At 39.6% G+C, this 25,242-nt stretch overlaps 1 protein-coding gene across 2 annotated transcripts in view; it reads left to right on the forward strand.

Annotated features, from left to right (window-relative positions):
• adgrb3 (adhesion G protein-coupled receptor B3) overlaps window positions 1–25,242 on the forward strand; it is a 320,254-nt gene that overhangs the window by 132,423 nt on the left and 162,589 nt on the right. Inside the window, exons 3-4 of one of the 2 annotated variants that reach the window (XM_053619086.1) lie at window positions 21,838–21,948; window positions 24,023–24,184. The exons of the other annotated variant lie outside the window; for it this stretch is intronic. Coding sequence (XP_053475061.1) covers window positions 21,838–21,948; window positions 24,023–24,184 — 273 coding nt within the window. The remainder of the gene's footprint in view (window positions 1–21,837; window positions 21,949–24,022; window positions 24,185–25,242) is intronic. 2 annotated transcript variants of the gene reach the window in all.

Consider the following 25,242-nt stretch of genomic DNA (forward strand, 5'->3'; position numbering starts at 1 on the left):
AGGGAACGAGATGTTGCATGAACTTCACACTGTGGGAAGTGCCATCGCACGTAACCGGTATCTGAAGCTTGTGTTATTTATAGGCCTGCCGTGGTCAGGTGATATGGCAATTAAGCGTGCCCTGTGATTATAAAATGGCACCTGTAAACCATGTCATCAGCCTCTATTATCTGAAGCGAAGAAACAATTCACAGGCATGCCCCAGTATGACAAAGCTACGCAAAGTCTCGTTCCCTTCTCAGGGAACAGGCTTACATGTGTAACCCAAACATTCCCTTCCAAAGGGAACTCAACATTGCGTGAGCTTCACGCTGTGGGAATGAGAATACCCACTCCGTCATACTGAGGGTATGGCCTGTTCAAAAGATCCGAGCCCAAGGGTCACTGCAAGACACTTGAGCCCTGGGGTGGAATGCATGTCCAGATTGTAATATCGAATGAATGTGTACAGCATAGACCACCCCGCTGCAGCACACACATCCTGTAAGGGTACCCCTTTGGATAAAGCCTTTGAGGAGGCGTAGTGGAATGAGCCCTTATCCCCACAGGCGTAGCAAGACCGTGTGCCTCATAAGTGATAGAGATTGCTTCCACATGTATTTATTACCTCTATTGTCGCTGCCAAAGCAGACCAGCAATTGCTCCGACTTATGCCACTGGCCGGAGCAGTGGACGTAAGTACAGAGAGCCTTTACTGGACACAGTAGGTGCAATATCCCTTGTTCTGGTGTGAGGAAGAGAGGAGGGCAGAAAGTCAAGCAACACTACCGGCTGGGCAGCAGATGTAGGCACTTTATGAATATAATCCAGTTTAGGATGTAGGAAGGCCTTGGCTAATGCAGGGACAAAGTCAAGGCAGGAAGGGGCAACAGAGAGAGCTTGTAGATCTCCTACTCGCTTGAGAGATGTCAGGGCCAGCTGAAGAACTACCTTTAGAGGCAGACGCTTCTCTGAGGATGAATCTAAAGGCTCAAATGGGGCACCTGACAATCTTTAGAGGACCACAGAAAGGTCCCAGGAAGATATGTGTGGTCTGCAGATGGGCCTCAGCCACCTGACACCACACATAAACCTCGATGTTAGAGGATGTTGAACCACAGAGGCTCCATCAATGGGGCGTAGCTGGCCGAAATGGCTGCCACGTAGACCCTGATTGTAGAAGGAGCCAACCCTGCTGAGAATTTTCTTGTGGATGGTGCTCTAGTGTTCAACATGGTCTCTACAACCTCAGTTAAGAGACCACAATCTATGAGCTGGTGTCCCTTGTTACGACGGGTCGGATGAGCCCCCAGTTTATGTTACGACCCCGGTCTAGGGTCGAGGTGTAACATAAAGGAAATTATAAACAAAAATAATAATGAGGTAACACACGTCTTTCAAAAATCTTTGGAATCTTACAAATTTAATGACTACAAGAAAAGAAGAAAGAAACAATCCAAAACAAACAATCACTAAGAAAGCAAATCTCTTCAGGGCTGGGCAAGGCCAAAATAATAAACAGAACAGTCACTATCTTGTCCTGTATCAATTTAAATTACCTAATAAAAAAAAGGTATTTCAAAAGAATATACAGAGTCTTGCCTGACCCCCTAACTGTGGCAAAAACAGCGAACAAAAGATACACGCAAAAATAAATGGCACTCCGCCCCTACCGCTTTCGTGATTATTAGAAAAGAAATATTTACAATGAAAGATATTTACAATAGAGGCGTACACTCTGCCACAACACAAAACAAAACGGGGGAATGGGACAACACAAGATTCTACCACTCACTTCTTTCACTCACACACAATACAACAAGGAAGCGATCTCACTCAAACACCGGGAAAAATATTCGCTACTCAATAGTATGCACGCAATCACAGATAAACCACACATCCGCATTCCTCCCGACATATCGTTCTTCCGCCTTTTTAAATGACGCCCAATCTTCTCCTCTCCAATCCCGGTGCAGCACGGTGAATTAGGGCGGAACGACCTGTGAGAGCGAATCGGGGAGGGGGAGAGAGAGAGAGCGTGCGCGCGCGCACACACACACACACCCTCCAGCTTGAAACAGTAGATTCCTGCAAATGGGAATCTCCCAAGGAGTGACATCCAGCAGGGATATTATCTCTGAGAACCATATTCGAGCTGGCCAATAAGGTGCTACTAGCAGCAGACGTAGACGGTCTTAGTGAACTCTTGCTAAAACTTGTGGGAGCAGAGCGAGTAGAAGAAAAGCATACATACATGACCTTGGCCACGTGTGCACCATGGCGTCCAGCCCCAATGGTGTGGGAGGAGTGAGGGCAAACCACAGCGGGCAGTGTGTTGTCTCCTCTGAGGCAAACACATTCACTTCCGCTTGGCTGAACCTCCGCCATATGGACTCCACCACATGTGGATGGAACCTCCAGTCCCCGGGACTCAGCCCTTGCCTCAACGGGATGTCTGCCCGGAATGTACATTGCACTCGCTGGCAAAAATGTTCCCTCCGCCCAGAGAAGAATTAGTTGTGTCTGCCTGAACACGGGGAGCGAACGTAACCCTCCCTGGTTCTTTATACATGAGATTACTGGTGTTGTCCGTCACAACTAACACATAGTGACCTCTCAATTCAGGATGAAAGAATTTCAATGCTAGAAATACAGCCCGCATTTCTAGGCAATTTATATGTCACTCCAGATGAGGACTGCTCCAGAGACTGTGAGCTGGACAGCCATCTAAGACCGTGCCCCAGCCCGTGAGGGAAGCATCTGTCATTACCATGTCGTTATAAGGAGAAGCCCCAAGCGTCTGACCTGAAGCTAGAAACCAGGGACACCTCCAAATTTTCAGAGCACATAGGCATCGCTGCGTGACACTGATTACTCTTCGGACGAAACCCCTGACTTTTCAGCCATCGTTGAAATGGTCTCATGTGCAATAAGCCCAATGGTATGATGTTGGCTGCTGCTGCCATAACCCCCAACATGCCCAGACCCAGCTTTATCTTTAGCTTTATGTTGATAGGATTGACCCTATGCATGTGGGGGACAGAAACTCCCTCATCGTAGTCGAATCCCATGTAACCCCTAAAAAAGTTGACCTCTGCACTGGAGAAATGTGCACTCCTCATGTGGATTCAAAATCTCGATGTTGAATCGCCAGTTCCCTGGATCATGCTAGTACACGGATGTCCTGGAGTTGCAAGGGAGCCAGAGCAGCATCCATGCACTTTGTGACGGTGTGAGGGGATAAAGCTAGACTAAAGGGAAGAATCCAATATTGGTACGTGTTGCCTCAAAACATGAACCTCACAAACTGCCAGTGACTGGGCAATATTTCTATGTGGAAATAAGCGCCTTTTAGATCTACTGTCACAAACCAGTCCTCAAACTGAATCTGTGGAATGATAAGATTGAGCATCAGCATCTTGAACCTGTATGTCCAAAGAGTATGGTTCAGATGGCACAAATCTAAAATTGGCCACATTTTCCATCTTTTTTGCAGACCAGGAAATAATGGCTGTAAATACCTCCCTCCCTCAGAGAACCGGGTACATTTTCTATGGCCCCTTTGTCCAAGAGGGATCTTACTTTGTTGCGCTAATGTGAGTTCTGCTCTGTGGTTACTACTGTAGTGAGCACACGTCTGAACCGGGAGGGTCAAGCTCTGAACTGGACCCTGTAACCCTTTCTATGTTGGACAGAACCCATGGAGACACATTTGGCAGTATTTTCCACACTGCTAGATGGTCTATTAGTGGCGTTAACTGTTCCAGATTCTGTTGGAGGGAAACCGTCAGATTTTCGTTGCCTTGTGACAGTTTGTTGACCAGAGAAGACTGAAAACTTGGGACAACATTGGAGGCCCTACAGTAATACTGTGGGCTAACTGCCCAAACAGCCTCACATCCCCTAATACTTCCCTCTGCGGCCCTTCAGGACCACTCATTCTTTGTCTGCTTGGCCTTTATGATCATTCTCAGATCAGGCCAACTAGCAGGCTGCGACTGTAACCAGGCTCTCCGCGGGGGGAGGCAGGCTGCCACACTTACCTTCTGTGCCTTCCTCACACTAGTGCTGGTGAACTCAACACAACGTGGAAGGAACTGGCTGAATGCCACCCTTTGCTGTTTCACCTCGCAAAACCTGTTGGTGATGGCGTTAACAACACCGCCAAACAGGCCAGAAGGTTCAACAGGATCGTCCAGCAGGGAGACCTTATCGTTATTCCTCATCCCTGAGAGGTTGAGCCATAGGTGCCTCTCCACTGCAACCAGGCTACGCATTGAACGGCTGATGTGACAGGCCGTTTGCACGGTGAAGACTCTGCTACTGCCTCGGGCCCAATTCCCTCCCCTTTGTCAAGCTCACTCAGTAGGTCTACTTGGTAGGACTGCAACAATGCCATTTTATGAAGTGACGCACAAGCGAGATCCGCTGCTGCACAGGCTTTGCCAAGCAATGCTGAGGTGGCCTTACATGGCTTGGATGGCAAAGCCAGCCCTCCTAAATTTCCTCCTGTCAATGGAGAGAGGTAGCTCGCAAGCGCCTCCTCCACCTTTGGCATAGCTAAAAACCCATACTGTTGATTCCCCATGATGTGACAAAGAAGGGAGGATAAATTGCGTTTATGAAATAGCTGTTATATATGACAGAAAGCCGTTAAAGGTACATCATATCAAGATTGTATAGCAATCAAGAAACCTCATCTTGATTAATCAGGGTTAGAGGTAAACATTGTTTAGGTTAAACAATGTGGCACCTAAGGTGACAGATTTATTTACCTTGTGGGAAATTTGGATGTGTGTGCGTGTGACATTCCGGAGTAGGTCAGTGTTTTAAGAACTATCATTCTTATAGTTTTAGGCTTTTTGTTTTTTTGTTTTTTTGTTTTTTTTACTTTAATTTATTTATTAATTTTCATATGATACATTTTCATGTGATTCATTTTCATGTGATTCATTTTCATGTGATTCATATTTGTGTGATTCATTTACATGTGATTCATTTACATGTGATTCATTTACTGATTTGCTTCTCTTTAAATCCAGGTTTAGACTGTGATATTACAAATTTCTTACCAGATTAATACTTGCCACACTGTATGAGATAACCCCAGTAAAATTGCCTGAATTCTATAATATAATTTGTTCACCATGTTAGGTTTAAATCCTCTAAAAACAGATTCGCAATTGACTAACATTACTCTGTTCCAGTTCATATCCTTCAAAGCACTGGCATGTTTTGTTTACTCTCACAATCCCCCAAACACACTCACACCCAAAGCCTCCATAAAAAAAAAAATGAGGCAGCAGTGTTTCCCACAATAACCAAAAGGTGTCCACAATGTGAAAACAACTCGGAGAGCAAGCCGAACTAACCAAAAAAATTACCAAGACAAAAAGTTCCCATAAGAGAAAAAGCCCCTACTGACTTCAAGTCTGATAAACAGTCTGCGCACAATAACAAATATAATGTCCTTAACTTTTAAAGACTTGTAACAAATAATATAACAGTGTAGCACGTAAAGACGAGGAAAAAACACTAATAAAATTAAGTAAACAGAAACGCTAACCCAGTCAGAGCCTCAAAACAGAGAACCACATTAATACAGAAGTTGATTTAACACGAGTGAGTCCACAAAATCTAGGTGAAGTAATGCAACGACGATATCTTCAATAAAATTCCAAATACTGTAGAGCTGGAAGGCCGAGTGCAAAAAATAAAAATAAAAGAAGAGCGAAAAAGACGCCGCTGTGTAGGTGATGCAGTTCACCCCGATATCAAGAGTTTAACATAGTGTCCTGCTTCCTCCGCTGAAATAAAGTCCTTCTGAACACCGTTATATATAATGCGAAGCCGAGCTGGGTGAAGTATTCCATAGCGAGCGCCCTCGATACCACGAAGTTGACGCCGAACCTCGTTAAATGCAGCTCGGGCCCGGGCTATCTTGGCTGAGTAGTCAGGGAAAATGGAAATGGTCAAATCCCTCATTTTAACCCGCTGGAGCTCTCTCGCATGGTGTAAAATGTCAACACAGTCACTGTGATAGTGGAATCTGCACACAATAGCTCGTGGTCATTCACCAGGCTTGGGCTTCGGCTGAAGGGTCCGGTGGGACCGGTCCAAAACCGGCTCCTTCTCCAGACCAAACGCCTCTTTTAACAAGGCCGCTACAACAGCAGTTGTACATGTGTCAGCGCCCTCTGGAACTCCCACTATCCTAACGTTATTGCGCCGTGACCTCGACTCCAAATCCTCACATTTATTCTCTAATTGAGTCACGGTTGCAGTGAAAGACTCGATAGTAGTCTTCATGTGAGCAATGTCATTGGTGCAACCGGAGAGAGCGTGCTCCATTTCCACAACAGTACCTTTCAGTGTTGATATGGTAACCTCGGTAGCAACTTTATCATTAGCCAGCTGTGTTTTCACGGCCTGCAGGTCAAGCTGAACAGCAGACAGCGCAACCCTGAAAGTCTCCTGGAGCTCCTTTTCAAAAATATCGGCAATGTCCTTCCTCAGTAAAGCCAGCAACTCAAGCCTGAGTGCGACAAAGTCAGAGTCACCACTCGGCGGTGCGGATTCAGGGGAAGAAGGGGACTCGCTTGCGGTGCGCACACTTGGCCTCAGTCGCGTCTGAATGCTACCACGGGTTTTCATGTTCTTTCCAGACATTTTAACGTACCACAAAGTTAAAAGTGCAAACAAGGAAATGGAGTAGACTAAGTCAAAATCTATTGTATGACCGAAAAGCGCAAATTAATTACAATTTTAATCGAAATCAGCAGGAGCCTCCAACTTCGCATCCTACTCCATCGAACTCCGAATTAGAATCTTTTCAGTGTTAGGCTTTTTAAATAATTCTTTCATTCTGATAATTTCACTTTGTGTCCTCCTATGGAGGACTCTCTCACCTTTCACATACCGATGCCCTGCCAGTGGGTCGGCATGTTGTTAAGTGTAAAACTGTGCTATGTACATCAAATCGATACCAAGCATGTAGCCAGGCACTACCACTGGAGTGGACTGCAAATGACGAGGTATCTTGGATATACAGGGTTTGTACTGCTGGCATATCTGGCAAGGCCTATAGTAATTCCAGACATCTTTACGGATTTCAGGCCAGTACACAACATTAAGTAGTCGGTGCAGAGTTTTCATCTGGCTCAAATGACCACTTAAGGGATTGTCATAAGAAGATTGCAAAAACCGCAGTTTAAGGGAAGCTGGTACTACTACTTGCAGGAACTGACTCTCCTGAGCATCTTGGGTGCATCTGAACAAGTAAGAGTTATGTATGGTATAATGAATACGTTTATGGTCTCGAGACTTGTTTTTTGCGAAGCCTTCTTACCGATCTCTTCCCAACTAATGGGTAAGTCTCCTTCAACTCCCTTGAGGCGATATATTGCAAATTGTGCTGAGGCCACCTCACCAACACATCGAGACAATGCATCAGGACAATTTTACATCTTGGTGTACAGTAAAATCAAAACTTTGAAGATAGATGGCCCACCTCGTAAGCAAAGAAGTCGGTCGAGGGTGATTGAATACCCAAGTGAGCACAGAATGGTCAGTGTATACCTCGAAATGCCGACCTTCTCTATAGTGTCGCCATTTTTCTACAGCCCAAACTGCAACAAGGCACTCCTTTTCTGCTACAGCATAAGCTTTTTCAGCATCCTGTAACAAGCGGGATACATGCAATTACATGTTCCTCTTCACTAGTTTCTTGTGTCAAGACAACTCCTAAGCCTGTGTCACTTGCATCTGTTTGCTTGGTAAAAGCTTGGCTGACATTCAGAGGCATCATTACTGGAGCTTTTTGCAAGGCATCTTTTAAGTCTTCAAAAGAATGTTGACATTCAAAAAAAACATTCCCATGTTGAATCTTTCTTCTTAAGCTTGTGCAGAAAATGCTTTGAAAATTGGGGAATGACCCGGTGGTACCACCCAGCAAGCCCCAAAAATCTTTATACTTATTTGGCATGTTTGGGTATGGAAAACTTAATAACAACATCCACTGTCTCGGTTCGGATTCCTTCCCCTGAAATGATATGTCCTAGGAAGGATAGGGATTTTTTAAGAAGGTTACAAAGTTGAGTGTCAGACCTGCAGTCGCTAGTTTGCTGAACACTTGTTTAAGATTTTGGAAGTGTTGCTGAACATCCTAGGCGTAAACAACTAAATTATCGATATAGACAATAAAGCATTGGCCAATGAGGTCTTATAACACTGTAGTCATCAATCTTTGGAAGGTAGCAGCAGCATTTTTCAGGCTGAAAGGTAAACAGAGAAATTCATATTGGCCCTTCTGCCTGTGTCAAGTAGGGCTTTACACTGATTATTTTTCATTGATACAAATAAGACTGGAGTAGGGCTGCACGATTATGGCCAAAATGATAATCCTGATTATTTTGATCAATATTGAGATCTCAATTATTTATCATGATTATTCATTGATTTTAGTTGCAACATATTTTTATTGCACTTTCACATTTAAATAATCAGACCGCTGCCTTCACCTCCATGTTGTGCTACATTCCTGCTAATGTACAATTCTTTGCATCAACTTAGACTGATCCTTAAAGTGCATCATCTCGTAGAAGCAAATTATAAATAAAATAGTAGCCAAAATATAGGATAAGTAAAAATAAAAATGCCATCAACCAAATGAAAATATGAAATCAAATATAAAAATATGTAACTGTTATGAAACAGGACTCAAATAGGACGTAAGCACAGGAGTAAAGTCTTTATTTACACTTAAGTCAATGTACAAGGAGGCAGGAAACAAGGTCTAAACATAAACTTACAGCTGAAACAAGAAACATGAACTTAAACAGGGCATGGAAACACTACCACTTTTAACTAACTGAAACTTCTCTCATTTACCTAGAAATAAAGCATGAAACACAAAACTTAGAACATGACTATGACATAAAACTCTCGTTTAACTCTGGCATGAAACACTCATTTAACTAAGACATGAAACACTCGTTTAACTATGTCAGGAAACACTCGTTTAACTGGCAGGAAACACTCGTTTAACTATGGCAGGAAACACTTGTTTAACTATGGCATGAACTAAGGAACAGGAAACTAGACAGAGCATGGAAACATTACTGCCTGGCACCATTACTCATTCTGTCTATACTCTAATACTGCCCGACGTGCGTAGCAACGCGAGGGGTTTATATAACCAGTCACAATTACCTTAATTGCTGACAGCTGGTATCACTTCAAAGCACCCCCTCACACCTCCGCCAATAACTGAACATAACATACCCATTGAACGGTCGATATGGCAGGCCGTTTGTTTGGTCGCCCGGAGAGATAAATCTGTGGCACGGTGCAGCTCTGCCACTGCCTCGGGCCCAATTCCCTCACCAGTATCTAGCTCACTCAGCAGGTCTGCTTGGTAGGCCTGTAACACTGCCATTGTATGCAGGGGCCCACAAGCAAGACCCGCTGCCGCATAGGTTTTGCCCAAGAACGCCGAAGTGGCTTTACATGGCTTCGAAGGTAAAGTTGGCCTCCCTAAATTACCTGCCGTTGATGGAGAGAGGTGGCTCACAAGCGCCTCCTCCACCTTTGGCATCGCTACATAGCCGTGCTGCTCATTCCCCATGATGGCTGAGTAATCAGACGTTGTGGGGTTATAAACACGGCTAGCGTATGGTTTTCTCCAGAAGCGTGATATCTCTTCATGCACTTCTGGGAAAAAAGGGGAGTTTTCTGCGGTGTGAGGGAGCTTTATATTTATTTTCACTGGAGAGGAAGTGCTCATCCAGCCTGCTACGAGCCACTTCCTCTTCCCTGGGCCGGTATATATTCAACTTTTGAACTGCCCTAGTGATTACCTCAAGCAGCTCTTTATATGCTCGAGAGCCGCTGTAGGTTTTTGGTACAACGGCACCCTCTACCGACTCCTCGGAGTCAGCGAGGGTGTTTTGGCTTTCCGTAGGGGAAGGAGGAGTCGCGACGCGAGCTCTAAGGTCAGGCGGAGAGCCGGACCCGGAAGACAGAGCAAGAGATAGCGCTCATATCTGGCTCCTCTTCCAAATCCATACAAGAACCCCAGGACCTGAGCCGGCTGGCTGCCTCGGCAGCGGCCGGCCCAGATCCGTGAGACTCTGAAACCCAACTCCCTTCGGATGAGAAGAGAGCAAGCCGAGAGCGTAGTTGCCTAATCGTGAAACGTTCACAATGCTGACAGTCAGACCCCTCGAGGGAAAACGTGTCCGTCTCCTCCCGTGATGAACCGGGAGCAAGGCGTAACATACTTCCTGAAATCCCTCTCGCTCATTCTTTCACTCTCTTTTCTTTTTCTAAAAAAGGGATAGAAAAGTTGAGAGATATTGAGAAATATAGAGTAGAAATGAAGCGTTTCTTTTTCTTTTGTCACACAAACAACAGACATGCAGTCTCGCTGAAGATAATAAGGCTGGCGGTGTGGTTCACAGGTGCCATATATATATATATATATATATATATATATATATCATGCGACGCGCTTAATTGCCACATCACCTGATCATGGCAGGCCTATAAGTAGAGGCATGATTTTACACAAGCTTCAGATACCGGTCATGCACGCAAGGCACTCCCATACTGTTATGCTAAATGCAACGTTGAAGTTCCCTTTGAAAGGGAACTCTCATTTAACTATGGCCTGCAACTATTGTTCAACAATGACATAACACCCGTTTAACTATGGCATGAACACTTGTTTAACTATGGCAGGAAACACTCTAACTCTGACATGAAACACTCGTTTAACTAAGGCATGAAACACTCATTTAACTATGGCATAAACACTCGTTTAACTTTAGCATGAAACACTCGTTTAACTAAGGCATGAAACACTCTTTTAACTATGGCAGGAACACTCGTTTAACTCTGCCATGAACTAAGGAACAGGAAAATAGACAGAGCATGGAAACATTACTGCCTGGCACCATTACTCATTCCGTCTATACTCTAATACTGCCCGACTTGCGTAGCAACGCGAGGGGTTTAAATAACCAGTCACAATTACCTTAATTGCTGACAGCTGGTAACACTTCAAAGCACCCCCTCACACCTCCGCCAATAACTGAACAGGGCGGGGGCAGAACAGAAACCAAAATGAGTGCACATGTCCGTTGTAAAAACAGTCTTATCGTCCATGCGCACTTCAAGCACGTGCACGCACTCTCCAGCTGACTGTGCACGTCGTCGCCGCAGCACCATCTGCCAGTGAGATCGTGACAGCAACCAAATGAAAGCAATTCAGGCCTATGCAGAAAAGGCAATATCAGTGTTTACAGGAGGAGAGACACAAGACAATTTCTTTAATAATAATTACAAAAATTTAGGAGCACAGTTGAAGTTGAGGTTTTTTATTTATTTATTTTTTTTAGAAAACTTGAGCTTGTCAATTATGACCGAATTTAGGAACATAGTGTGAGCCATGACTAATTAATTTACCTTCTGATAAACAAAATGTAATATTTTCGGCTAATTTTACAGACTGTGTGCAAAAAACAACTGTTAACCTGTTCCACCTTGTAAACAAATACAATAAACATCTATGTTCAGTCTTTGAAGTCTGCTCCTCTTAAATATATTTAAAGCTACAATATTAGACATTTTCCACCGTCATGGTTCTGGGCTGGAGTCAGTTCTCGAACCGCTCTGTGTATATTGTGTATATATCTGAATAATGTCATATAAAATGTGATTGGGTGAGTTCATTTACCCGTCAGATGCAAAGCGCTTTAGTTTAATATTGTTCACTAGGGATGCACTGATCAGGATTTTTACGACAGAAACTGATCCAGGTACCAATCTTTTTGTTTAAGCTTTAATCAGGAGGTCTGTCATAAACAGTTAACTGTAAGCTCTCCGCTCATGGTCAGTGTTAATTGAATTAAAATAATAGCAATGAGAAATACTGTTGGTTAATTGACAAATAAACAGGCATAAAATATTTATTTTTAAATATCTTGAACAATAGTCCTAATTAAAAGTAGATTAACACAAACATGATCCATATTAGGAAAAAGGCTAATAGCCTTCTAAGCCTTCTAATGCAACCCATAGTAATTAAACATTATTTTATTTCTCATTTTATTTATATTTTATGAAGTTATTATAATATCAATTTTTTATATTAAATGATTTATTTATAACTAAGCACATTTTCTATCTTAACATTTTTGTAGTTTTATTTTTGTTTGTTTATCAGTTTTAGATTGGTTCCCCCAGTACAGTGTCCATGTCTGCTGATAATATTGTGTTTTGGGGGGGATTAAATCAAAACATGGAAACTCGAGTTGACTTTTCTAGTGATATCTGGCAACCGTGAGTTTAAATGAAGTGAATTAGAGTTAGTGAAGGAGAGCGGCAGCGTACTGTATGTTTACAGACCGAACAGTTACTCTTGCTTATGATTGGTGAGGAAATTTTAATAAAGAAGTTTGAATTAAACCCACCTCGTAGTGTTAGCAATATTATTAATTTACTCCACGCGAAGCTGCTGTGTCTACACAAGCACGTGCAAGTTCAGGTCATTTTGCGGGATCAATAAAATATGGCGGTTTGTGAGATTGGGAAGTTGAAGCAGATGATGTACAGTGTTACTCTTCATCATGATGGCTTCTTTGCAGTATTTCTGCACTTGTTCGTTTGACTGAGGATATGAAAAGCAGTGTGAAAGTAACTGTTGCGCGGTGTAGATGCATTGTGGACTTCCTGTAGTTTTTATTCCAATTGTATTATGCAACTCCAAACAGGTCACTCGCACCGGTGAGAATAAATATTTATTCACAGTCGCACAAGATACTTTTCAGTCACAAACGCGAGTGAAATGGTCGCACTGTACAGCCCTGAGTTTATCTGCAAAGTTTTTTCCCGTTCGGCGTGATGACGTTTAATGTCCCCGACAACCTCTGTAGTGCCATTTAGCATCATGTTAATGTCATGATTTCTCCTTGTGCAAAGTGCTGGAGCTCGAAGTGAAGCTGGCAGCTCGAGGGCTAAAATGCTAACTCTGTTTTGGGTTTTTGGCACTACAAAATTATGTCATCCCTCTGCCACTCTATGGTGATTGGCTGTAAGTGTAGGAAACGCTTGATTTGATCTGCAGTCAGTTTGAGTTTTCTATTAGCAGAGGATGAACTTTAAACGTTAATATCACAGTCGATCATGTTCACTAATGCATCTTTCAGTTGCATACTTAAGCAGTCTGTGTAACACTGAGGAATCTCTTAAGTCAGAGGTTTCTTTTTATAAATGTACATAATTTCTGATCGGATTTTAAAAGACAACTAGTATTTTCCATATAACGTGTCTGAGGATGTGTCAGAAGAGACCTAAATGCCTAATTAACATACATTTATTCAACTGTTTTGTCATGACAGGTTGGCAACTTTCTTCCTGCATGGCTTTGAAAAACATACCAATTAAACTAATTATATTAAATTTTATACATGCTGGATAAAGGAAAGGTCTTCAACATGTTTTGTGTGCTAAAGTATTATCAAACAAAAATATAAAGCATTGTAAGCATAAACTACGTTTAATCTTCCTAAGCATCAGGAACAAGGCAGTGGGGTATGAGGTAGTAACAATAGAATAATTAAGCTCCAGGGGGACCCACTGATATGTTTTTAATTATAATTGTCTTAATGGCTGAGCATGGCTTTTTATTCATATAGGAATATTACAGTATTATTGCCGTCTTTACTGAAGATTGCTTTGAAGGTTTGAGATTTAATATATGTCTGAATGGCTTTTTGGCCCTTGTTGCAGTTTTTGTGCTTTATGAACACATAGCCTGTTGCTGCACTATTCATTTGGTAAACTAAATCAAAAAGTGTAGAAAGTTAATCTGTTTCTGCAGTGCAACTTAATTATGCAGGACAATTGTGAGTCCTGAGGCAAGACTAGTTGAGAGCCACCGCCCCATATCATTCATTCCCCATCACCAAATAGTGGATCATTACTGCAGTCTTGTGCAAACAGCAGAAAATGAATTACAGAGCCATGGACCTATTACACTTTTCCACATTTCTTAGTAAATGAACACTCTTTTACACTTATTTCACATACCCCGAGGCAATTGATGAAATTACGTGGAGTGGATGTGTAAATTGGAGACTGTAGTACAATCCAAACTGCAACAAATGTATCCAACTAAAAACTATTTAAAAATCAATATATTTGTGATGCACATAAAAGCATGTAAGTAATTTTACCTACAAACAATGGTTCCAGGATTACAAGTAGCACTGGGGGAAAACTGATCACTAAAAAAATTTTTAAACGTACATTTTTTTAAAATTGTAATAAAGATATTGTAGCTGTTTCAAAGTTTATATTGTTTTAATTATTTATATTTGACCAAGCCAGTTATAAATTAGTTGTGTAAATTGTGTACACTGCTACAAAAAATAAAAATAAAAAAATATTGTAATGTCCAATTAATGTAAAACCACCCACCACCCATCAAATGAACTTAGAAGCTGTAACTGAATTGAAATATTCAAAAAGAGCTGGTTTCAGTTTTTTCACCTAGCATCAAAATAGCACACTAAACTCAGACAGATTAACATTTACAGATAAATGTGGTAATGATTCAATTCAGTTTTATTTGTATAGTGCTTTTAACAATGGACATTGTCCCAAAGCAGCTTTACAGAAACATAAATTCAGGATATAGATTTTAAATGTATGTCTTTATCCCAAAGCCAGAGGCAACGGTGGCAAGTAAAAACTCCCTGAAACCTTGAGAAGAACCAGACTCAAAAGGGAACCCATCCTCATCTGGGTGACAGCAGTACAATTATAAATAAATCCCTTCTATAAATGTGGTAATACTACATGGTCAAATAGTGCAGTTGTGTAACAAGGAAATTCATTACAGTTTTTACATGAAGTCATTTTACATGAAGTTTTGTTGGACTTATCCACCGTTCACTGATGGAGACTTGAGTGCAAAACTGTTTGTGGCAATTGCAGTCCTAAAGCTATCATTGCAATTGTAGTCCTAAGCCATCATAGCATAACTGTTCATATGAATTGAGGTCCAAAGCCATCTTTATGGTTTTTAAGTGGTACCATACTAATTTCAATGATCTTCAGGCTGCACCATGTGGGGCCATCCTCAGCAGCAGCACATGACTTCCAATTGATGAGAACTCCAACCAGAAATAGGGCATCAGGATGGATCAGGCATGTCCAGAGAGCAGAAGGGGTCAAGATTACTGGTATCTCAGGAGTAACATGCATCTCAACAGAGAGAGAGACAGAGAGGGGGGATTATTAGGTATGCTTTTTGTTCCGTAATGGTTAAAGACGATGTACTTTGCATGAGTACAAGCAGGGACTTCGGCAAGACTAATTATGCCAGCATAACTAAAAGGGAGAGCCAGAAGATAACACAGACATGAGGGCGGCCTGGGACATAAGGCAGCCAGCCACTCCACCATCAACAAACCTGGGTGAACACATGTAAGTGGGGGGCCGCAGCATCCAAACATCCCAGTTCACCACAACACTCTATGCCCATGAGCCCTCTAGATCTGCTCCTTTATCTAAGAAAAAAACTATTCACAAAAGGCTTGACTAAACAAATATGTTTTCATCCTGGACTTAAACACTGAGATTGTGTCTGAGTTCCAAACACTAATTGGAAGACTGTTCCATACCTTGGGGGCCTTTGTAAGAGAATGCGCTTCCCCCGTTATTAGCCTTTACTATTCAAGGTACCAACAAATTGCTTGCACCTTTTGACTGAAGTAGGCATGGCGGGTCATAAATGATATGTTTTTCCTTATGAGCAAGCAAAAATTTTACATATAATCCCAGATTCAGTTCTAGGTTATTAACCTACACAATGTGGAACAGTTCAAGGGGGTGAATACTTATGAAAGATATAAAACATAAAATGAGTTTGGCACCCCTGGTCTAAACAAGGCTGAAAAATTCCTGTCAAGTGAGAGCTACACATGAAAAAATCTGACAACCACAGCCATGGACTGTGCTTTGATGATTATAATTAATAACTGGAACTGGCTACTAAGAAGTTAAACTTAAACAGCTTAAGCTGAGGACTACATAAAAGTTAAGTTATGTAAATCTTACTATAGCCAATAAATGGAACATTTTCTAGTGTGTGTTAAGTATGTTAGTAACGTGGAGGAAACCATGTCTGCATAAAGAATTGTCTATAAAAATTATCAGTAATTTAAGATTGTTAGTTAGTTCCCAAATGCAGTACTGTTGATGCTAGTACATATTTAACAGAAGTTTTGTATCAGTACTATTCACAAAAATCGTTTGTATGGGTTTGATAATTTGGAACTGAGCAGTACTTCAAAGCTCATACACAGTATAGGACACTGATCAACTGATCAAATTAATATTACAGAGAAAGGGCTGTAAGCTCAGCTTACCCATGTATTGTTGGGTTTTAATACTTATTGTTGTAGTTTGCCTTTGCCCCTTTCTGATGTTCAGCCCTTTCTTTGTAACACACACACAAACACACACACACAATCCAAATCTCCCACATATCAATACCCCCCCAGTAGCCGCTCAACCCCCCCCCCCCCCCAACCCCCCGCAAGGCCCTCTTGACTTTCTCAGGCCATCGTTTTCACAGCGACAATGCCCATAATTCAGCTGCTCTTTAGTTACACAAGAAAGTGCAGGGGAAAAGGCAGGATGAATCACTTAGATAGAGTGTCTCCCATTTTTTTAAGTCAATGATTGAGCAGAGATCGCAACTATCTATTCCCATCAAATGCCAGTGAAAGGATGGGTACATAGATATGGTGCTCTGTACTAATATTGGCACCCTTGGTAAATATAAGCAAAGAAAGCTGTGAAAATTTGCTACTGTTTAACCTGATCTTCTGTTTAAAAAAATTAACAAAAATACTCTCCTGTCATGGATATCAAATACTTGACAATATCTATCAATCAATCAATCAATCAAATATCTATCAATCAATTAACATCTTAGGGAGTTTTTCCTTGCCATCGTCGCCACCGGCTTTCTCAATTGTGATAAATTCACACATTTAAAATCTGTATCCCGTGTTTATATATTTCTGTAAAGCTGCTTTGAGACATTGACCATTATACAAAGCATGATACACATAAAATTGAATTGAAGAGGTTGGTTCGAGTGGCCAAAAATTCTTCAAGGATCACAGCTGGAGAATTGCAGAAGTTATTTGTATTGTGGGGTCAGAAATTCTCCAAAACTACAATCCGAAGTCACCTACATCACCAAAAGTTGTTTGGAAGGGTTTCAAGAAAAAAAGAGTCTACTCGCATCCAAAAACAAACTCAGGTGTCTTCAGTTTGCCAGACACTACCGGAACTTCAAATGGGATCGGGTTCTATGGTCAGATGAAACCAAAATAGATCTTTTTGGCAATAAGCATCAGCTGTGGTTTTGGCACACACAGAAAGGTAGTCATATGGAATAGTACCTCATTCCCATGGTTAAATATGAACATTCTTTAATGTTTTTGGGCTGTTTTTCTGCTAGAGGACATGGGCATTTTATTAGGATACATGGCATCATGGACAAAAGATCAAAAGGATCAACAAAAAAGACACTTTTTCACAGCCTTCTTTGCTCATAAGGGTGCCAATATTAGTGGAGGGCACTGTACAAGTTTTGCTGGTGGTAAAGCTTGACCGATGAAAGTGTTTCATATCCACATATGGGATTTAGACAATTGTGCAGTTGAATGCATTTTGAGTTCTGTTGGCTAATATTGAATTGTTTTCAAAAAATTTAACTCGATACTGAAAAATGCTACTTAGCAATTGTTTAAAAATTTACAAGATTTGCTGAATGATTATTTAGGTGATACATGTTGTATGTAGCTGGCACTTTGAGTAAGTGATTTGAATACTTCTAAAATTATAATTGTGCTTACAAACCAATAAATATGTTTTACAATATAAGTGATTGTCAATTACAAAATGAGGCAAAGCATTTAGAGTGTCTTCAGCTCTGTATGGTTGGTTTATTGTCCTACAAATTCACTTTCATAAGCGTGTTCAGCATTTTGATGTGAATATTTCTAGTGTTTCGTTTTGCTAAAATGCTGAGTTGTAAAGTGTATATGTGCAGTTGGGTGGCTAATTAAAGGGATAAAAACAACATAAATGTCTTATTACAGTTTTGGGCCACAACAGAACAGCTTCAATACACATTGGCACAGATTCTACAAGTTTCTGGAACTGTATTGGAGCAATAAACACAATTCTGCAAAACGATATTCTCTTAATTGTAGTTTTGATGATGGCGGTAGAGAGCTGGTAGCTGAGGAGGCTGTGGAGAGGCATTTTGCTGACATGGTTTGGTCCCACTTGTTCTCTTTGAGAAAAGAATCAATGCAAATCAATACAAAGTTATTTCGACTGAACACCTTTACCATATTATGAAAGCTTTCTATACTGTGGGAGTTATCTCTGACAGTGTCCTTATGCACAGGGTACATGGGCTCACCGAATGCTTTGATAGTATAAAAATTATGCAAATCATATGCTATCCAGTTGAACACCTATAGCAGAATTTGGATTGACAGGTTATACAGCATTCTCCATCATCATCATCACCAGCTGAGGGAATTTATTTCAAATACATGTGCTCCATCCCTCCTATGGCAAAATACAATGAAGCTATTCTGGAGTAGATCAGACTTACATTTATCTTTGGCTAAATAATCCCTCTAGACCAGAGATTCTCAAGCTTTTCTCACCCCCAAGCCTCCCCTATCATGTACTCCCCCCCCCCATATTGGAGGATACCAGGTACAGTGATTATCTATTTTATATAAAATCTATCTATCTATCTAGTCTTTTGTGATTTTTTTTTTTTTTATTATTATTTTTATAAAATTATGTAACGGACAGGTATGGAACATGAATGATCAAAAATGTTTCTGAACACTATAACTACTTTGAACGAGAGAACTAGGCTGTAATAACGTGGACTATTATACATGTAAAACATGTTGCATTACATTCGTCTTGCGTTCTAAAAACATTTACATACGAATGATGTAAATTGGGACAAAGGGCGTGTCTCTTTATCCATGACATTGTTAAAACAAATCAGTGGGACACCTGCGCTAGCTTCTTTTTACATTCACGCGTATGTCAGCTGCCCTGCAATCACCGGGATGTGCTGCACCGGTTCTCAGTCACTCACTAAACAGAGCAGACACAGAGAGAGGTGCGAGTGCAGCGGGAAAGCAAGACCTCGCGCTTGCAGGACAGTACTGGCGACGTTTAGACAGTTGCTAAGTTTTGTCCAAAAAGACACTAGATTTGTCACTAGGCAAATTACCTTTGTCACTAGGCAAATTCGCTAAAGGGGTCTGAAAAGTCGCCAAGTTGGCAACACTGGTCTGCACTGACAGCTAGATAAAAGGTAGGCTAAACTCCGCCTCTCCCCAGCAAAAAGAAAATAGAGGGAGAGAGAACACAGAGTTTTTCATTTATGCACATTCTATCTGAAAAGCAATAAAATACACAGAGTACCCAAATGATGCCCAGTCTGTTTTGCGCCCCCCTTCTGATCTCTCCACACTCCCTGGTTGAGAACCACTGCTCTAGAGTATTCAACATCTTTCTCAAACTATGAACGTGGTCAACCTGTGAAGCTTGAACTTCATTTGAGACTGATTATCTAGGTCCTTCTCTTCCTAACTCTCTATTTTGTCTTTATACTTTCCTCTTCTTCCATGCTTCTTCATTATACAGCTATTGTTTTTTCTGTATATCTGCCTCTTTTAATTATAAAGACTTGGAAAGTATTGGAAATGACATGTCATAGATGCAGAATGGTAGAGAAAAGATCTTTAGTGTTTGTCCTGGTAAGCGCAATGTTCTCTTACTGATTTCAAAATGTGTTTTATGTCTTAGTGTAAGGATTGTCATGAAATGTGTGCTTAAATGTGAAGTGTAAAAGGCAACTCTACTTTGGTTACTGAGAAACAACTGTATATAATCTCTTGTGAAAAACCATCTTGCTCTGGTGGGTGCCAAAACAGGCAATAAGAAAAGAAGAAAAAGACATTTCAATGATTGCTAAACTCAGGTCTATATTTTACCACCTTAAATGCCATTCCTGTATGCCAGACTGTAATTGAATGAAAAGTCTCAGGCTTAAGGGCAGGCCTTACCACTAACATTGATAATGTTTCTCTGACTTTTATGTTCCAGTGCTCTGGCTTCTTAAATGATTTATAGAACATGCTCTCTGGGCAAAAGCACTGCAAGCTCAAATGAATGGGTTTGTATTGTGGGGTAAATAGATTGTACCAGAGACTGCAGAAAGGTTGCTGGTAACATTTGTACATAGGTCAAGGCAAAAATGTTTAATCATAATAAATTCTGGGAGATGATGTCTGTAGCAAGATCTGCAATCAGTGCCTTTCTTTTATTAAAGCTTTTAAGATATTTTAACTTTAATCAGCCTTTTTCCAATGTTTCCAAAGCTTTTTTTCTTGCACATTATTATTATTATTATTTTTTTTATTATTATTATTATTATTATTATTATTATTGTACACAGTAAAATCCCTAGTGTTGAATTAACACCCAGAGTGTTTATATGAGTCCAATGGACTCATATAAACACTGTAGGGTGTGAATTCAACACAGTGGGTGTTAAATCAACACTGGTGATTTTGCTCTGTTATTGTTCTTATTTATAATATTATTGTTATTATTAATAATAATTCTAATCATTATAGTATTATTATTATTAGTAGTAGTAGTAGTAGTAGTAGTAATAATAAAAGATTAAAGGCAGCAAAGATTATATTTGGTAACTATATATATATATATATATATATATATATATATATATATATTGCTTCACAAAAAGTAAACTGCTTAAAATGAATCAAAATTGCTAAGTTGTCTAAGGACTATGAGGTAGTCTATTTGTTTGTCTTATTTCTGGTGAAGTTGTAATTCCCAGTTAGTGATGGAAGCATGGCTGTATTATATTATTTTTGGTTAATGTTAATGATTTATTCTGGAAATATTATCAAAGATTCTGTTGGATTCCTGCATACTGTATGATATGTATCCCCTTTTTATTTCAGCCAATGTTTCATGTGTGGTTTTAGGAAGAACAAAATCTCACCTATTCATAAATCATGTCCCTCTAATGATGTATGAATTATTAGAAGTATTTTCAAATTACAACACATTTCGAACATTAAATATGCCCGATTGATGATTTTGTGTAAAAACAACAATAACAACAACACAGTAATTCATATTAAATAAATGAACATACAGCTCAAAACATGACATACTTGTGACATAGAATAGCACATAATTCCTCTACTAATTCTGAGTCTTAGATACTAATTACCCCAAAAGCCCTGATCTGTTGCAGAAACTGTGGATCAATCTAGCATGCACATGACCCAACCCCGCCCCCTTCCACTGTGGCTTTCAGATGGCTTAGACATTTTTACCTTCATTTTCTACTCTCTTTTTTTTCTCTCTTGGGGAATGGAAGGGGGAGGGGTAGAGGCTAAATTACTATCCTGTTAAAAGCCAATGTGAGTTGATTTGCATGTGTTGTTATGCATCTTAGATGTGCCGCTGAACTCAGTTAATGCTCCCAACACATCACTGATAAACCATTGTTTGTTATTTTCTTTAAAGCTAAAAAGAAAGAAAAAATACAAGTCAAGCTATAAAAAGCTATCCATGTGTGATGTACTGCCAGTTGCGACAGACTATAACTATTGCCAGAATTGTTTTAAGCTCTTTTTTGCTTATTGTATCGAACCTAGTTTTCATGAACCTTTATTCTGTCTCTAGAATTTGGAATGATCGGAGAGCATACTGTAAAAAGCCAACGGCCAAGATCAGTTCATGACACAAAGGGCCAACAGGAGCAAGATGAGTCTGCTAAATTTATGGCACAAACTGGTAATACAATAGTTATGTTTCTTTCCTTTATGTTAACTAAACTTAATTTCATCTAAGTCACTTTGCATGCTCTCTCTTTCTTATACTGCACATTTAAAGTGAAGATAATTTTTGTTATATTCATTTTTATCCCTCTTATTTATTACCCCATAGAAATATAAAATTCCTCAAAAGGAAATGTTGGCAGATCCTTCAGCAAATTGACTTAATAAGAATTCCAACTGGTTTCTTAATTTTGTTTCACTGTAATACAAAGAACAATCGAGTGTTTTTCATATCCATTTCTTTTCACCAGAAGGAGCTGTAGGTTCTAGCTTGCATGCTGGTAATGGTTATGTGATTGAAGAGTCGTTGAACCAATAGGAAAAACTTAGTAAATATTGTTTTAAATAATTATTTTCCCCTATGTTTATTTTTGCATGGGGGTTTTGGATATATTTCAAAGCATATCATGGGCTGGGGTTTGCCTTTTTGCATTTTTCTCTCTTTTCTTTTCTTTTTTGTTTCTTTTCTTTATTTTAGTTAATTTTTTTATCATTTGTGAGATGTGTGCATTTTAAGTTGCAAACCACTTAGCAAACTAAACCCTAACTGTGTTTTTCTCATCCTAATTCACCTTGGACTTTTTAGTTTACATTTACATTATGCTTTTAATTTCATCATTTTAGTTGAGCCCTATTTGTTGCACTGCTTCATTCAAAAAACAACAGATAAAAGAATAGAAAAATAAACAAATTGATCCACTTTTCAACCCAATCCTTGATCAGCCCAATAATGCTCTTTAAAAATTTGCATTATTTTTCTAACATTAGAGAAGAAAAATAATATAACTTTGAAAATCAGTGTACGCTGCATAGAAAATATATCATTCACATCTGACTAGTGCTGAGTGTATACTTTTTTAAACAAAAAAGTAGATAATAATGTTATACAGTGTATTTTCTTACCTATGACAGGCAGTCTACTGGAAAAATTCCATATATTGTTTGCATTTGGAACAGCCATGCAATCATTCATTTGGGAATTACAACTAATACAACTGTATATGTACAATTGTACCATTGTACATTTATCATAAAATTTAATAGTTTGTCTTTGTCTGACATAAATGTAGCAGCTATAACAGGAATAAAGACAGCCAGTCTTAGATGCACATTTTATGTGCAACAGTGTAAGTCACATGTTAAGGCAGCATGATATCAACTTTTTCTGTAGTATTTTGATTGTCTTCAACAGAAATGTTCCTCACGAAAAGTGAAGTTAACATCATGGTAGCAGTGACTTAATTGCTGTGATCTGCTGAATATGATTGAGGAATGCTCCTCTTGTTATCTTGATTTTTTTTCTATTTCTTGTCAATCCTGGGTCAGAAATAACTAACTCAAGAAACTCTGAACTGGCATTTAGGTCAATAAAAATCAAGTATAGTTGACTACAGATATGATCCATTTTTAGTAGAACTGTAGTTGCAAACTAACATTCATCACAGGTCATTCTCTAACTTTTGTAAGCCATCTTGCATGTATTCTACATGTTCTATCACATTTAATGCTTTTTTTTCTGGTATTAGTTCAGTTTATCTTTTCTTCCTTTCTTTGGTTTCTTTATGTTGTTTGCATGCATTACTTGTAAATACTAAGATGACATTTAGCCATAAGCCTTAAATCTGAACCTGCTTATAGTACCTGTTATATGGTGACCAGACATTCAACGCATGAAGTATTATGATTTTGCCTTAAATATAAATTCAGTATATAATTAATGTGATTTAGTTTTTTCAGTATGCTGCATGTAGAGCTATATGAGGGTGAATTTACTATTTAACACCCTGGCTAGCTGCCATATTTTGGCACACAATATGTTTAAATATTTAAATTACTCAAAATAATTCATGCAGACATAGAAGAAATCTAGGATTACCCTGCCCACATAGCTAAAATATGCAAACATAATGTGTCCTGTGTGGCACCTCAAGTAACTTTTGTAGGGGAACCGCTCCAACTGGCCCTACCCTCCTGGGCTGTTATGTGACCTTGTTGCTGCTTTTAACTGGTGTCACCCTTCTCCTACACAGGTGACCCAGGTGCTGAGGAGTGGTCCCAGTGGAGCTCTTGCTCAGTTACATGTGGTCAAGGGTCGCAGGTGCGAACAAGAACATGTATCTCACCTTTCGGAACACACTGCAGCGGCCCTTTAAGAGAATCAAGGGTTTGCAATAACACTGCCCCTTGTCCAGGTAGTGTTAGCCAACAGATGCACAGTGGCACTTCCTCTTTGTTTGTTTAATTGTTATTATTCTTCTCATTTACTTCTAATGGATTTTTCTTGTCATGGCATCTTGTCATATCATGTCATATTCATGTTTTACGTTTTTTCATCTATTTTCCTAGTTAGTGTGCATTATTCACATCGCCTCATTATTCACATCGCATTCATCCACCACTCTTTTATGTAAAGTGATGTCGCAAAATGTACATTTTGTTGTCTATTTTTGGTTATTTTGCAATTTAAAGTAAACAACAGAGACTATTTGGGACATTGTTTCACAAGTAGCTGGTCAGAAATTACTTATTTTACAATACCAATCCAAGAATCTCTAAGAAATTAGTATAATGTCATATTTCCAATTCTTGCAAACTTGTGTCCCCAGCTAACTTATTGTTTTAGACTTTTTTTATGTGCAATGAGAAAGCATCTGAACAATAGAGCAACCTTTTAAAGCTTAAATATGAGTTAATGTAGTTCTTATCATTTCCATTTTCTATGAGTATTATTAGTTGATCTAAATTAACATGGCTAAAAATGTCTAATTTGTAGTTGCCTGGTTACTGTTTGGGGGTGGGGGTGATTTGGAAGGAGGTTGAGCAAGAGTTTTTTTCTACAAATGTCTAAAGAGAACCTTGTATGAAATCATAAAAGTATATGAAATTGCATTTCCTGGAAATGAATAAGGTAAGAATTTGACTCTTCCTTTTTTCATAATTCCTGTGCACATTGATGCTTGAGATTTTGTCACTTACTTTTGCTCTGAAATGTGGCATTTGTCATTGGAGTCAAAGTTACTTTTAACCTTCAAAAAGGATGGATACAAAATTATTTTCATGAAAAAAAAAACTGTCTTAAACAGATCAGCCTGGTGGTTTTACTGTAATATGCAGAAAATTGGCCAATATGCTAAAAAGGAAGAATGGCCTTGTACAGACATATTTTTTTTTGCATTATAGCCCTTTTTTTGCAATGGATGTGACTGTACATACTTCTGAAAAGTCATAGTGTTTTATGTGTTAAGATTTT

The sequence above is a fragment of the Ictalurus furcatus genome, chromosome 29, assembly GCF_023375685.1.
Source record: "Ictalurus furcatus strain D&B chromosome 29, Billie_1.0, whole genome shotgun sequence".
Classification (NCBI taxonomy): Eukaryota; Metazoa; Chordata; class Actinopteri; order Siluriformes; family Ictaluridae; genus Ictalurus; species Ictalurus furcatus.